The sequence below is a fragment of the Lactuca sativa genome, chromosome 4 (genome assembly GCF_002870075.4).
Source record: "Lactuca sativa cultivar Salinas chromosome 4, Lsat_Salinas_v11, whole genome shotgun sequence".
Taxonomy (NCBI): Eukaryota; Viridiplantae; Streptophyta; class Magnoliopsida; order Asterales; family Asteraceae; genus Lactuca; species Lactuca sativa.
The window spans coordinates 374,372,396-374,389,725 of NC_056626.2; the positions used below are offsets into that span (position 1 = coordinate 374,372,396).

A 17,330-nucleotide genomic window follows, 5' to 3' on the forward strand; every position below is an offset into this window, starting at 1 on the left:
TTCATGAACCGAATCTGGATCCCTAAACTTGGGGGATTCAGAGAAGTAGTCATGAATGAAGCCCACAAGACACGATACTCCATCCATCCGGGTTCAGATAAAATGTACTTGGATATTAAGCAACATTATTGGTGGCCCAACATGAAGGCAGAGATTGCCACCTATGTTAGCAAATGCCTTACTTGTGCAAAGGTAAAGGTGGAATATCAGAAGCCCTCGAGATTACTACAGCAACCAATAATTCCCGAGTAGAAATGGGAAAGGATTGCTATGGACTTTGTGACCAAACTACCCAAGACGACAGATGGTTTGGATACCATATGGGTAATAGTCGACAGGTTGACAAAATCCGCTTATTTCTTGCCAATCAAAGAGTCATACAAATGGAACAATTAACGAGAACCTACATCACGGAAATCGTGAAACTCCACGGAGTGCCAGTATCTATCATCTCAGATAGAGATAGTAGATTTACTTCACGTTTTTGGCAATCACTTCAGAAAGCGTTGGGAACACAACTCGACATGAGTACTGCCTACCACCCATAAACGGGTTGTCAAAACGAGCGAACCATTCAAACGTTCGAAGATATGCTACGCGCATCTGTGATAGATTTTGGAAGGTCGTGGGATACCCACTTGCCCTTAATTGAATTCTCGTACAACAACAGTTATCACTTGAGCATCAAAGTTGCTCCCTTCGAGGCGTTGTATGGGCGTAAATGTAGATCGTCGTTATGTTGGGCTGAATTATGTGACACCCAGCTAGCAAGAGGATAGACACCAGGCAATGCGTTAACGGGACCAGAAATCATACGCGAAACGACCGCGAAGATAATTTAGATCAGAGCCCGACTGCAAGCATCACGAGACCGACAGAAGAGCTACGCTGATAAACGGCAAAAGCCCTTGGAATTTCAAGTCAGGGATCAGGTGTTATTAAAGGTCTCTCCTGGAAAGGGCTATTCATTTTGGAAAACAGGGAAAACTGAACCCACGATACATTGGACCCTTCGAGATTCTTGCTCGAATCGGTCTAGTGGCTTATAGACTGCAACTACCCGCTGAGCTCAGCAGTGTACACCCTTTGTTCCATGTTTCCAATTTGAAAAAGTTTTTATCCGACGAAATCCTCGTCATCCCACTTGAAGAAATCGAAATCAACAAGAATCTCATGTTCGTCGAGGAACCAGTCGAAATCATGGACAGGGAGGTGAAGTGTACTAAGCAAAGTCGCATTCTGATTGTGAAAGTTCGGTGGAATGCGAAGTGTGGACCAGAATTCACATGGGAACGCGAAGACCAGATGAAGCAGAAGTACCCTCACCTATTCTCGCACTCTCAAATCTAGCTTTAAAAAGAATTTCGGGACGAAATTCCCTTTAACGGGGGGATGATGTCACAACTAAGAATTCTATACTTTGTAACAACAACAATGATAACATTTGTGAATCAAAAACGTGAAAGCATGTATGATGCTTATTCAATAACAACAAAATCTCCATCAAATACCCTATACAAACTTCCAAATAGTCAACAAAAGTTGGAAACCCTAAAAATCCCGGTTTAAGTCCATTTTGGACTAGGATTTTCTTGTTGGGCCTAATGGGCCAATAAGCTTCCAATTTGACTATTTTGGGCTTTCTAATTGTACCCACTTTCATTTACTTTAACATTTTGGGCCATAATGGGCCTAGAATGAGATAAATACCCTTATTGAGCCATAACAAATTCAATTAGCTTTAATGGGCTCAAATTCCATTCTTTTATGCAAAATTTGGGCCGTTGACTACTTTAAAGGCCCAATGGGCCGAAAACCATCAAATTAGGCCTCACATTATAGGACTCAATCATAAAAGGCCCAAGCCATTCTTTTCCTTTTCCTCTCTCAGCCCACGTTAAAAAAACAAGGGAAATTATGGAGGATTAAGAAAAGTGTGACACCTCAATGTTGTTTAGGGGATAATGAGACTGTTATACAACATATATCCACACATTCTCATACTTCCATGCAAGTAACTTCTCTCTTCCCTCCCCTTCCTTCTTCTTCTCGGCTGAGAACACCCAACACCCACACCAAATTCATTTTTCAAACACTCACTATTCTCTCAAGAACACCTCTCATTTCTCCATCAAAATTCTTGAGATCTAGGGCATTTCAAGGAGGTTCTTCTACAAAAATCATCATTCTAGGTAAGTTAATGCTTAGATCCATGGTTTAGCTTCTTGAAATTTGTTATAAACCTCCTTCTAACTCATGAAAGTTCATTATCTGCTTCTTAGAACCCATCTAAGCCAAAGTCTTCTCAAGAAGCTTTCTAGGGCCGGAAATAGCATCAAACTTCTTCCATTTCTTCTTCAAATCGAAAACAACAAGCAAAGGTGAGTTCATACCCCTCTATTTTCGGTTTTCATATGTTTTATGTGGGAGAATACAAGTAAAATGTGTAGATCTATGTGTATGTGAATGTTATGTGTGATTTCATGTGTTTATGTCGTAAATATGTAACAAAAAGAATAGAAATATTAAGATCTATGGATCTAAGAGGAAGATAAACATGATCTAAGATATACTACACTAAAACAAGTCTTGAAAAATTACCCTTTAAGATTAAAATAAACATATTGCAACATAAAACTCATTTTTGGGCTATATTTGTCAAATAAACAAAAGTTGGGTTGAAAGTTGTCATTCACGGTTTTATTTAGGACTAAAGGAGTCAAAACAGTAAAAATAAAGGTTTTTATGAATATCATACTCTTTAAAGAGCTAGAAATGTAATTTGTAGCTTAATGGGCCAATTTTTAGGCTTTTCGGCCCATTAAGCCAAAATTGCGAAAAATGGGATTTTCAAGGGATTGAAATGGTATATTTCTCAAAACGTGGGAAAAAGGGTAAAAAAACTATTTCAGGGGTTTAAATGTTTTTTTTTTGCAAACAAGGATAAAAAAAATGTAAACTTTTTGGATTTTGGGCCAAAATTGTAAAAGTTGCGAAAAGTTTGGGCTTAAACTGAAAAACTCTTTACTAGAGGGGCTGAAACTGCCAAAGAGTAAATTTTGAGCTAAAATCATCACTTAAACAAGTTTATGGGTCAAAAATGACAAGAAAATGGTTTTAGGGCCTAAAATGTCTTTTTTTTATATAAGGGACTAAAATTGTCATTTTTATTAAAGAAGGGCTGAAAAGGGGCAAACCAATATTTTGAGTCAATTATTTTATTATTAAGATATTTGGGTTAAAAATAAAAAACTACAACTTATGAAAATAGAAAGATGAATATTACATATAATTCCAAATATCGTTATAAACAACCGACCGGTCTCGTACCGATTCAAATTTAACAATTGTTCAATCAAACATTCCGACAGTTATATTATACCTAAAACAAGTAAATATTCAAATCTTTGGGCTTGAAAATCTCTAATCATGCTTATTGGGCCTTCGTGACCCATTAACATAACTTTTGGGCCCAACGATAAAAGTAAATGTTTATTGGGCCTCCTGTGACCCAATTACATATTTAAGGGACCCTCAATGGATTTTGTGTGCTATTGGGCCTCAGTGGCCCATTAGCATTGCTAGTAAGGTCCAAATAAATCATATGCGAAATAGACCAACACGTCCGTCGCATACTCGACAGCCTTAAATAACAAACGTGATTAGTAGGATCCCGTAGTCCTCTTCTTCTCGTCTGTTAGGCTCACCATCAATTCAAGTAAACAAATACAGGTCGATAATCAATAGTAATCAAATTTATTTGGGATTAAGTGAGTAATAACGGGCGACACCAACGAGTGTCGGTCGTAGTCTGTAGTTATAATCAAAGTCTCCTGGAGGGAGAGCGAGAGTTTGTGTATAGATCTATAAGGGGGTGACTCCCCCACACCTCAGCTGTTCACTACAGTTAGACTCAGTCAGTCTAGGGTGACAAAATCGTAAGATCAATTATGACGTTCACCAAAGTGCCAAGACAGACAAACTAGTCATTATCATGCATGGTTATAACGACTCACATAAATAAATCCAATACTATCCGAGTAATCAAGACAAATCAAAATCATTCGTTGTGATGGAAAACAATTCGAACAGTTATATGATATTTCTTTATCGGAAAACATCGGGTTTTCCGGGAGAGATCAACCTTATTCACTTGTACTTTTAATACAAAGCTTCTTATTTATACATGTTTTGAAATTATTCATGCATAAACCTATGGATCTTCACACTTTGGTATAAACAATTGTCTTTTTCAGAAAATATCGGATTTTCTGGGTCTTTACAAATTACACAAAACATTTTCATATCCAAACTGCTTATGAACTCACCAACATTCCATATGTTGACTGTTTTTCAAAATAACTTGTATTATCAGGTAACAGGTAAGCTGATGAGTAATACCAAGTATGTTAGGGTGTTATCTTTTGAAAATTATCAAACAATTTATGTTATGGACATGTAATGTTTAAACAATGTACTTGATGTGAACAATGTCAGTTGTGATGTATTGATGCATGGTGATGTTTATGTTATGATTCATGTATATCCATTGTGATGATATTCAATTTAAGTCACGCGAGCCCTCGGACGTTTCCGCCGTCTGGTTCGGGGGTATGACACCAAGTAACAGTGTAACCTAGTGGTAAGTCCTTTAGGATTTTGGTGGAGGTGACCTCAGATGTTGCATGTTTGTCGCCTAAGTGGCGTTGCATAGCCAATTCACTGTGCCACTTAGAAGGTAACCGGTTACCGGAGGGAAATGTGCAAATAGAAAAAAAGGATTTTGAAAAAAATGAGAATAAAATTAAAAAGCTCAGTTGTAAAAATAGATTATGAACAAAATACAAAAGCGCAATAAAATTAAAGTTATGAAAACGAAATATAAAAAACAACAAGAACAAAAGTAAAAAAAAAAAGTTATAAAAATAAATTATAGAATATATATATATATATATATATATATATATATATATATATATATATATATATATATATATATATATATATATATATATATATATATATATATATATATATATATATATATATATATATGTTCAGGTTTATTTGAGACCATTCTAATTTTGTGAGACCGTGAGACCAAATCTAAAAATAACTTTAAAATGCAAATAAATGGAAAAATCCAAAAATTCTTTTTTTAAATATTATTTTCGGAACTTGAATTAACTAAAAAAATAAAAATAAATAAATAAAATTCCGTTTTTTTTTAAAATACGTGAAATATTCTAATAGAATATTACACTGACATATTCTAAAAAATAATTTTAAAATGCAGAATAAATGGAAAAATCTAAAAATTCTTTTTTTAAATATTATTTTCGGAACTTGAATTAACTAAAAATAAATAAATAAATTCCATTTTTTTTTGAAAAATACGTGAAATATTCTAATAGAATATTACACTGTACATATTCTAAAAAATAATTTTAAAATGCAAAATAAATGGAAAAATCCAAAAATTCCTTTTTTAAATATTATTTTCGGAACTTGAATCAACTAAAAGAAATTTTAAAAAAATAAAAAAAATGCGTCTCACGGTCTCACAAATTAGGCCATCTCACATGAACCTAAGCCTATATATATATATATATATATATATATATATATATATATATATATATATATATATAAAAGTCTAAGTTATTCTATTCAAAGTAATTATTATGTTATTGTATGCATAATTGTGGGCCAATCAATTTTTACTTATTTTAATAAAGTGATTAATATATATATATATATATATATATATATATATATATATATATATATATATATATATATATATATTATTGAATTAAATGTAACTGAAAAATATCATCTAATTTAATTACAAGGGTATTTTAGTCAATTAATATAGATTTAATAAAGGAAAATTGCATATTTTAAGGGATCATAGATTCTATTAATTTTAAAAATCCGATTTTACGAATTATAACTATTTTAATTTGGACATTCTAACATAATATGTTTATTTATTTAATTATTTACTCAAAAATAAAAATATTCTTGAACAATAAATAATAAAAATATTCTTGAGCCTATTTCTTGATCATGACTTTAAGAACTTCTTGTAGAATAACAAATTCTTGAACAATCAATTGAAGAATAAAAACAAAAAATACATTATTTCTTATAGAATATGTGTAACAATTGTTAAGAATTATATTTATTGTTAAAGAATAAAACTAATAAAAACTTTCAAAACAGGAAAGAAAAATCAAAATCTAACAACAACTAATACATTTTAAAAGAATAATGCGGTCCGTTTCAATTTTGTGGTCCGTTCTTCAAGCATCAACTTCTATGATTCCAACAGAATTGGAACTCGTGATTCCATTCCAACAAAATTAGAATACGTGATTCCATTCGAATAGAATTGGAATTTCACTAATATCATCCTTTGAATCATCTACGTAAACATACTTGATACCTTTTTAGGATTGAACCTTGTGAAGATCCTGCATTGTCCACATAAATGAAGTCTCAAATCAGAAAAAAAAAATTGAAATATGAATCAGACAATTTGAATCAGTCCTTTTGTTGCATCAATCAAACCATTTGAAAGAAACACAGATGATCTCCATATCACTCAAAACCCCCAAATTCCACTTGAATTGGAATTATAAAGCTGAGTTATCGATTCCTGTAACAAACAAAAACGGAAGGAAAAAACGCTAAGTGAAAATTAACTCGAACAGAGCTTCATGTTACTTCATTATATCAAATATTGAATCTAACCAAACATCGATTCACTCGAATACGAAGCTCGAAAGAAAAATAATCCAATCAAACAAGTAAACCAATAAACCTCGTAACCAACATAGAAACTCGAACTGGACAAAAAATGGATCATCGGAAGAGAAAAAAACGTTGACTAAAGAGAAGAGAGTAAGCTAACCTGATTGGTAGAAGTTGGTTGATTGATTTGAACATAAATCGATGGATCAAAGGAAGTAAGAAGTGTAGATCGGAAGAGGGATTAGGGTTCGTAATCGAAATCTTTTCGTTGGAAGGATGGTGAAAGTCAGGGGCGATGGTGGAGTATTGGTATTGGAGTACGTTGTCGTTTCAAAAAAAAAAAAAGATATAAAACCTGGAGAAATTAGGGTTAAAAGTCAATACCATGATTATAGGGATTATTTTTGGAAGTTGTTAATCATATTAGTAAATTACCCTTATTTATTTATTTTTTTAATTTTGATTGGCCCACATTTATGCATACGATAATACAATAATTACTTTAAACACCTGAACCTATCTCTCTCTCTCTTTCTCTCTCTCTCTCTCTCTCTCTATATATATATATATATATATATATATATATATATATATATATATATATATATATATATATATATAGAGAGAGAGAGAGAGAGAGAGAAAGAGAGATAGGTTCAGGTGTTTAAAGTATTTATTGTGTTATTGTATGTATAAATGTGGGCCAATCAAAATTAAAAAAATAAATAAATAATCAAACAAATAAATAAGGGTAATTTAGTAATTTGATAAATAATTTCTACAAATACATTCCTATAATTATGGTAATTACTTTGACCTACATTTCTCCCTTTTTAAAACAATCAACAATCAGTGTATTCTATCCCATTCAATCCTCCCTAACCCTAGCTCCAAAACAGATAAATATACGTCGCCACCAGGTTAAATCCATCCCCCACAGAAGATCGTCACCACCATTTTGGCAGAGAAGAAATATCTGGGGATAAACCTCCACGTTTGAATGAGAAAATTAAGACGCAGGTCAATCACATTTTGGCAGAGAAGAAATATCTGGAATCGAAGAATCCTAAGGAGGGTGCGAAATACGTATTACGAGTTGGGTTCGAGATGTCATCAAATCTGGATGCCGTCTCCAGATCTCCACATTGTTCGCATCTCCGACCATGTCCCTCCAGGTCACCGCCATCGCCAACCCTTGAACCACATCCACCGAGTTCCTCCGTCAACCGTTATATCCATGGTTTTTGTCGTTGAACTGTCGCGTCTTGTCAATCGCCGCCCCAACATTTCACATTGCATCCGTACGTACTCTGTTCTCTCTTCTTGATCATCTCTATTTTCTGCTATGTCGATATTTTTTCTCTGTTTGCTGTTAAGTGATGTTTCTTTTAATGCTTGCTGTTGAATGGTGGATTTATGTTTCTCTTAGATATCGTTCTAACATAAGTTGTTTGATAATCTAGGGGGAATATGAGATGCTCAAATTGCTTAAAATTGGGGGTTAATTTAATTTTTTCGGGTATTAAAACTCGTTTACATTCTGATTACATTGTATGGGAAAGAATGAAACAATGCTTCGATGAAGGTTTTGTGAGATGCTCATATTGCAGTTTTATTTCTTCATTCTAACATCAGTTTAAGATGGAAGGGTAAAATAGTCAGATTCAGTTTAAGATGGAAGGTTTTGTGAGATGCTCAAATTGCAGTTTCACATTCTGATATGGAATTGCCTGGCTTCACTTGTGGTAATAGTGTGATGAAGATACAAAAGAGGAAGAAGGCGATGGCAAAGGAGGTCTCGGTGTGGCTGAAGGTTTTTATCAGACCCAGTGGATGCATGGACGAGGTATGGGGTCAACTGCCTCAATGGATCCATCGGCCGTAGGTGGGCTGCTTGTTTCCAACATAATGTATACCGTAACTGAATCTTGAATTCCAATTCTATCATAATGGAATCACGAATTCCAATTCTGTTGGAAGGGAATATTGATATTTTCTCACAGAAGCAGCTGATGCTGTAAGAATGGACCATGAAATTGATGTTAATTTTTGCAACATTATTCTTTTAGAATGTATTAGTGTCTTTGTTAGATTTTGATATTTTTTCCAGATTTGAAAGTTTTTTTAGTTTTATTCTTTAACAATAAATGTAATTCTTAGCAATTGTTACCCGTATTCTATAAGAATTAATGTAATATTTGCTTTTATTATTCAATTGATGGTTCAAGAATTTGTTATTCTCCAAGAAGTTTTTAAAGTTATGATCAAGAAATAGGTTCAAAAATATTTTTATTATTTTATGGTTCAAGAATATAATTATATTTGATAAATATATTCTGTCAGAATATCCGAGAATTATCATCACTACAATCAGATTTTTAAAATTAATAGAATTTATTATCCCTTAAAATATGCAATTTTCTTTTTTTAAATTTATGTTAATTGACTAAAATACCTTTAAAATGAAATTAGATGGTATTTTCTAATTATCTTTAATTTAATAATATGTATTATTCATTTTCTTAAAGTAAGTAAAATTGATTGGCCTACATTTATGCATACAATAACACAATAATTACTTTGAATAGAATAATCTAAGCCTATATATATATATATATATATATATATATATATATATATATATATATATTCAAAAGTTTAGGACTAATTATAACAAAATGAACATATTTTCAAAAGTTTAGGACTAATTATAACAAAAAGTAAAAAAAATAAAAAAAAAATAAAATAAAAATATAAAAAAATCTATGACCTTAGAAAGCAAAAAATAAAAAAATAAAAAAAAAAATAAAAAGATATGGAAACTTGTTATTGCCTTTTAATGTTTGAAACATGTTGTTCGATGAATAATTCAAGTTACTAAAAGTAGAGCAAAAGCACCATAGACACTGCCTTATTAGTGGCCTACCTTTGATGCGTAGCCCAAAAAGAAAACCTCATAAGCCCACAAAAAATGGGCGCGCCCGGTGTGTATATTCCGGTTCTTAGAATCCGACACTCCGGAGGTATAAGGTGATGGGCAAGGACGATCCAAGTTGATTTGGAGCCCCGAGTAAAAGTAAAAAATATGGCCCTTCAAAATTCAATAATCGTATACGATAATACAATGATGCATGAGGAGACGAGTACATAATCACATACAAAAACCAAAACAACCGAACAACCGAACCAATTTGAAAAACCACCGGTTTAATTTTTGCGTTTAAAAATATTGATTTATTTTAAGGTTTGGTTTGGTTTTTGTTATATAAAAACCCAAAAAATAAGACTGAACCGGAATAACCATGTGGCGCCCTTTCATATAAAAATTTAATTGATTAAGTATATTAGTAATTCAAGAAAATAATTTGTCTTGCATTATTCCTTGGCATTTACGATAATGAAAATATATTCACATCGTATATAAAAACTAATATATAGTTTTGTTTGAGTTAAAGATAATAAAATGTTGAATAAAATAATATTTGAATTTGTTGAGTAACTAATACATCTGAATTTTTTTAATTTATAAAAACTTTATATATCGTTTTATTGACAAATTTAGAAATACGAGCGATGTATTATTTTTAAAATGTTCACATGGACTCAAGCATAAATTTATTCATCGAAAGCCAAGCACAAATACCACTTCAACTACAACTTTTATGTAATTTATGATACTTTAGCATTATATACGTTTTTCAATTTTTGATTTGTGAGAAAAAAAAAAAAAAAGAGAAGAAGCAAGCTTGATGTTTTGAAACCAGGGCTCTCAAAAACATTACATGTGAAGTTAATACATAGCACCTCTTTATTACAAAACTATTGAATTTTTTTGTATGCTAATTAAAAAATGCTTATAGGAGGAATCGAACAAAGATCTATTACTAAGGAGCCACGCCTCCTGATCAACTTAATAAAAAGATTTTGTTTTTATGTTTTAACATGAATTATATATAGTTTTTTGATGCCCCAAAACTGTCGCCTAGCTTACCCCGTTGTTGGGTCGGGCCTGTTGATGGATTGTGGTCGTAGAAGGTGGGAACGGGGGAAATGGTAAGGGGTGTTTGGTTTAGTGAAGATGGGGAGGCTGCATCTTTAACCTAGGAAAAACCCCAAGAATAGCTCAAGTCAACAAAACTTTTCCTTCTTGAAATCAACATATCATCTAATTAAAAAGTTGCAACTTTTCCCTTGAGTTGATTCGTTTGATGCACATATTCTTGACTTCTTGAACAATCAATCTAAACTTTGTCTGCCCTTTGTATGAGTTTCTAGTATGACCATGCAAATTAATGGGACTTAAATGGACTTTGAATGAGCCTACAAAGAATGACTTGAATTTGATAATTGTTGGGCCTCTAAAGTTTTCAATTTGATGTGCTCCACTTAATCTTTTTTGTTTTTCACGTGTTATTGGAATGATTGTTAATATTTTTATCTCTTTTGATCGTTCTTCAATAAGATTTTCATAATTAAAACATCCATAACAAAACTTACGTACATGCAAACCATATCCGTCAATTTATTAAAAACATATTTGGACTTCATAAATTAAAGACTATCGTACCATCAATTCCTTAGAAACTTTGAGCTTCATAAAAAGAAGTACGACTCCCATGAAAACCCATTCTCATGAAGAAACAAACAGGTTTACACTTGCAATTAGACCTGACAAACATGTCGTGTCGTATCTGGTTCGTGTCGTGTCAATACATGAAATTTATAATAAATAATATATAATTAAACGGGTCGTATTCGAGTCATCTTCGAGTTGAAAGTATTGACCCTAACCTTATCCGTTTAATTATTGTGGCGTGTTGTGTCAACCCGTTTACATAAATGTGTCGAAATCTCTGACCCTAACCCGCTAATTTCGTGTCCGGTTTTCGTGTCATGTCATGTTTTGTCAGGTATACTTGCAATAATAAATGAGATAAAAATTTGTCAATTCAATTGCAAAAACACAAAATGCTATATTTTGATTTTCGTGAAAGAAAATTAACTCCCACCAACCCATTAAATAAGCGGAGGGGAACCCGTGGGATTCGGGTTGCACTTGTGATAACAAGTGGTGATAAAATAGTCAATTCATATCAAGTAGCTTGTAAACATCTATAATTGGATTTCGGGAGATGAAAACCAACTCACACCAATACTCGTCGAATAAGTAGTGAGGACCTAAAAAACTGAAGTGAACTTGAAAAAACAAGTTAATGAGCCGTCAATCCTTTAATAATTTTGGCATTCGTAGAAGGAAGCTCAATTCTCATCAACCTATCGAATAGGCGACGAAGAACCCGCCAAAGCAGGTCAATCCCAACAAAATAGAACAACAAACATCAACCAAGAGATTTGAAATTCATCACAAAACTTAATGTAAATTTGCCTTTTTAAACTCAAAAATCATATAAAAATTTTAAAATTAAGGGCAAAAATAAGATTTTTAACTCATTTAGTGATCATAAAATGAGCACTAAACAAACTTCAAAGGTGAACATGTTGAAAGCGCAATAATAGTTCTGAATTAATCAATATATAAAGATATAAATAAAATTTTACAATGTAATTAAATATTAATAAGTAATGGATAACTATTTGATGCCTGTACTCATGAGATGAGATGCAATCTTATTGATTGATTTTTTTCTTCACAAATATTTGGAATATTAGAATGTATAAATTTTATTTTTTAATTATATTAATAACTTGTTTAAAAGGGTTGTTGGTATTGAGAAAAAACATTCTTTTGGAAGGATGCTTGGTGTGGTACCATGGTTTTGAAGGACTTATGTCCAAATCTTTATGCCTTGGAGGAGAATAAAAATTGTTTGCTTATGGATATAATCAATTTTAATATTGATTTAGGATTAAGGTAGAACCGGAGATGGTCAATGCAAATTAGAAAAATGAGGGAGGAAAATCAATTCCCTGTTTTGAATAGGTATGTGGCTGACTTTCAATTTAATAAGGGCTGTGACAAATAAATTTAGAATGGAAAAGGTGATAATCATGTGTTCTTGATGAAGGCTTTTAAAAATCTTATTGATGATCCAGATGTTGGTAACGAGCATAAATTCACTTGGGTTAATTATATTCCAATTAAACTAAACTGCTTTGTTTGTCGTATGATGAAGAATTGTATTACTTTACAAATCTCGTGATGCATGAGATAGCTGCTACTATGTGTCCTTTCTGTCTAAGCTATGATGAAAATCTTTATCACATGTTTTTTACATGTTCTATTGCTTTTAAACTGTGGGAGTGGCTGATAAAATGATCTTCAATCCTCAATCACATCCCTGTTTTGTGTGCTGATCTTGTCGAGATGCTGGAGTTGAAGGATAGAAGCTAGAAGGTGACCAAGTTGAAGTTGTCGTTGTTGTATAACACTGTGGATGCTATAGAAAGAAAGGAATGAAATCATTTTCCAAAAAAGGCGATCAATTATGTTTATTACAGATGATATTAATACATGCACCTTTAATTATATCAAACATAGATCTAAGTTGAATTGCTTGATTGGTTTTGTTGGCATACGTCTCCTATCTCTAACATTATTTTGTAATCTACTAGAGCTTCTTGCTTTAACGTGTTTTGTTTTGTTCTAATATAATTGCTTGTCGTTTAAAAAAAATTATCAAAATTAATAAGATTATCATTTAACGTTATTCTCTCGAAAACATTTTTTTTTATTTTTTATGAATCAATTATCAAAGAAATTAAAAAAAAAACAATATTTTTAGAGTATTTATATTCTTATATGAATAAAATACACTTACTATATGAATATTGTTGTAATCTTAAACGAATAAAACAAAATCTATAATAGAAATACCTCATAATTACAAATAAATAATATATATATATATATATATATATATATATATATATATATATATATATATATATATATATATATATATATATATATATATAACAAAATAAAAATTACACTGTAGTAATAAATTATTTTACTATAATCATAAGTGAATACAAAATAAATAATCAAATATTCAACAATTTTTTTTTTATAATTATACATGAATTATCTATGATATTTTCCACTTTGTAGTGTTTGGATGTATATTAACATTCCAATATTGTATTTCAAAATAATCTTATTTTCAATGTACATTTTCAAATAAAAAATAAATATTAATTAGGTTAAGTAAATAATTTGTTTTTTTTTTTTTGGAAAAACTCATCGACTCCTTATCATAAATGAGTAAACATGAAAAAGATATTCAATACATCTAAATTCCTAAATTTATTATTATATTTATAAATAAATATACACCTCTAATTATAAATAAATACACCATTATTCATGAATAAATACAAAGAGTATAGATTATATTTGGTTCTAAAATACAAGATATATTTTCCAACCTTGATAAGTATAAATTTAATATGGTTTAATCTTAACAAATCAAGATGAGTTTTCAACGTATTATTAATGTGAAATTGCTAAAAATAACTTTCACAACATAAGAACTAACCCTCGATGCAATCATAATAATAATAGCTATAAAGATTGGCTCACGTCAACACCGCCTCTCTGTATTTTTTTCAATGATCCAGTTCTATGTGAGATTTTATTGGAAGTCATTTCATCCTCTTCAAATGCACTGAGAACGATCTGAATTAATTTAACCAAAAGTCATTACAGAAGAAAGACCATACAAAGACTAAATACTTGGACAATTATACATAAATGACAAAAAGAGTCCTTCAACTATATTTATAAATATATTAACACCCCCCTCAAACTCAAGATGGTTCATGAGGGACCAAATTGAGTTTGGAAAGTAGAATAGAGAAGCGTCTTGGATGATGAGCTTTAGTGAAGATATCAGCAGGTTGGTCGGTAGATGAGATTGGAGATAGAGTAATGGTATTGCGAATGACATGTTGTCGAACAAAATGGCAATCGATCTCAATGTGTTTGGTGCGCTCATGGAACACGTCATTGTAAGCAATCTGAATGGCACTTGTATTATCACACCATATGATGGTCGGTGAAGAAAGAGAAAGACCCATATCTGATAGAAGCCAACGCAACCATACAAGCTCTTGGGTGGTGTCAGCAAGAGCCCGATATTCAGCTTCGGTGCTAGATCTGGCGACTAATGATTGTTTCTTACTACGCCATGAAATTAGCGAATCACCAAGGAAGAAACAAAATCCGGTGGTAGATCGACGATCTGTGATATCCCCATCCCAATCTGCATCCGAGAAGGCACGAAGCTCTAAAGATGAGGTGGATGAGAAGTAGAGACCATGGAATATGGTACCTTTAATATACCGTAAGATACGCAACACTGCAGTATAATGAGTTGTTCGAGGAGAAGCCATGAATTGACTAACAATATGAACAGCAAACGCAAGATCGGGACGCGTAACGGTTAGGTAGACAAGTGAACCGACGAGCTAACGGTAAAGGGTAGGATCAGAGAGGAGAGAACCATCACCCGGTGATAGATGAAAGTTAGGGTCTAAGGGTGTATTAGCAACCTTACAATCGGTAATACCGGCACGTGAAATAAGATATGATGCATATTTTGCTTGAGATAAATAAATGCCAGTGTCATGAGGAAGCACTTCAAGACCAAGAAAATAGTGAAGTAAACCCAGATCCTTCATCTCAAAATAAGAACTAAGTGACTGTTTTAGATTAAGAATACCATGAGCATCGCTACCTGTATATGAGCTCGATTACATCATCAGAGGTAAAAGTGTTGAGGCTCTGAGCTGTTGAGGACCCCAAAGGCACATTGGAAGAATCTGGAGCACAAACTGTTGCAGTGATATTTTTGATGCGATCTGGATTCTTAAAACAGTTAGATGCAAAGTGCCTAGGATGTTTCTTTTGACAAAAAATACAAGAACGGTTTGGACAATCCAATAGTTGATGACCATTATCATGACAATATGAGCACTGAGATGATTTTATGTTGTGTGGAAACTGAGCTTTGTTGGATGTGAAGTTTCGAACGCCTTTGTGGAAAGGTACAGCAAGAACTCCATCAGTGGATAAACTAGTTGATGAAGTAGGAACTCCCAACCTGGTTTCTTCTGAGATAAGTTCAGCTATCGCAGCTTCAAGAGTAGGAAGAGGAGACCTATGTAGGAGAGAAGCTCGAACAGGTTCATAAAGATCTTGTAGCGCCATAAGAAAGATCATGAGATGTTGTTTTTGATGGGTAGTTGAAATCATAGCATCCTCTTGACATTTGAAAGTGGGTCCCGCAAGAGTCAGTTGATCCCATATAACTTGTACTTCAGATAGAAATGCACTGATGGTTTGACCTGGTTGTTGACGTTTGCTAAGAAGCCCAGACAAAAGGTGATACTGATGAGCCATATCAGTGGTGGTATACCTATCTTTAAGAAAATCCCATATTTCTTTACCAGTGACAAAAAGCCCAAATTGTTGATTGATTTCTGTTGTTGAAGTATTATACAGAATGGTGACAATTTCTCCATTCTTACACAACCAATTTTCTTCTCTAATGTCAAAGGCATCTTGATCTTCCCTTTCTTTTTGAACTGGTCTAGGTATAGCACCTGTAACAACCCTCCATAGTTTGCGAGATTGAAGATAGCTTGTCATATGTCGAGCCCATATAACATAATTAGATCCATCTAATGTAATTGAGATTGGGCGAGGTGTGACAAGAGGAGTTGTCATTGTTTAGGAAGGAAATACAAGAAAGGAATGAGAAACTTGTAGAATGTTGTGGAAACCTCGTGAACAGTATAGTGAGTTCAATTTTACCAGAAAATAGGGGAGATAATGGTTGCTCAGATGTTATTACGAGAGATAGCTGCTACAGGGGTGACGATGAGAGATTGAATCGACTATTGTTGTAGTGGTAATGAGACACACCACAAAAGTCGACCAGTCAACCGGAGATGGTGAGAGGAGACAAACTTGGTAGCCACTGGAAGCCCTAGCGATTTGGAGCCCTAAGCTCTGATACCATGAGAACGATCTGAATTAATTTAACCAAAAGTCATTACAGAAGAAAGACCATACAAAGACTAAATACTTGGACAATTATACATAAATGACAAAAAGAGTCCTTCAACTATATTTATAAATATATTAACATGCACAATGGATTTAATAAGAGCTTATCTCAAGCGTCGAAAGATATGGTTATTCAGGAGATCACTTTGGAAATTTCCACCAAACTTTGTTTCCGCTTCATCATTCACACATGTCTTTCCTCTCCGTTAATCTCAACTTCATTTTTTGCTACATCCATGATAGATAGATAACGAATAGGTATTTGGTATTTGGAATATATTTTAAGAAAGAAACCACTCCAATGTTTATATCGCATACATATTATAATGACAATATTTAACTATATATTTTTTATGAGAAATGAGCCCTATGAGGGAGATGGAGAGAGCGGCGGCGGGAGATAACATAGAAGGTTGGCAGGAAGTTCGTAACCGGAGAAGACGACGGGAGGAAGACCATCAACTCATTAGCAGGAATGCGATCACCTACTTTTTCCAGAACTTCCCAGAAGATTGGGACGAGAAAGCTCTATGGCATA

At 32.7% G+C, this 17,330-nt stretch overlaps 1 protein-coding gene across 1 annotated transcript; it reads right to left on the reverse strand.

Moving 5' to 3' along the window:
* Window positions 1–15,454: 15,454 nt before the first annotated feature.
* Window positions 15,455–16,450, reverse strand: LOC128133728 (uncharacterized). The gene has a single exon (XM_052771258.1). The coding sequence runs from the start codon at window positions 16,448–16,450 to the stop codon at window positions 15,455–15,457; it is 996 nt and encodes a 331-aa protein (XP_052627218.1).
* Window positions 16,451–17,330: the final 880 nt, after the last annotated feature.

What these genes read in the sequence shown, in the direction of transcription:
- LOC128133728 (XM_052771258.1), bottom strand. Translation starts at nt 16,450, where the DNA reads ATGACAACTCCTCTTGTCACACCTCGCCCAATCTCAATTACATTAGAT.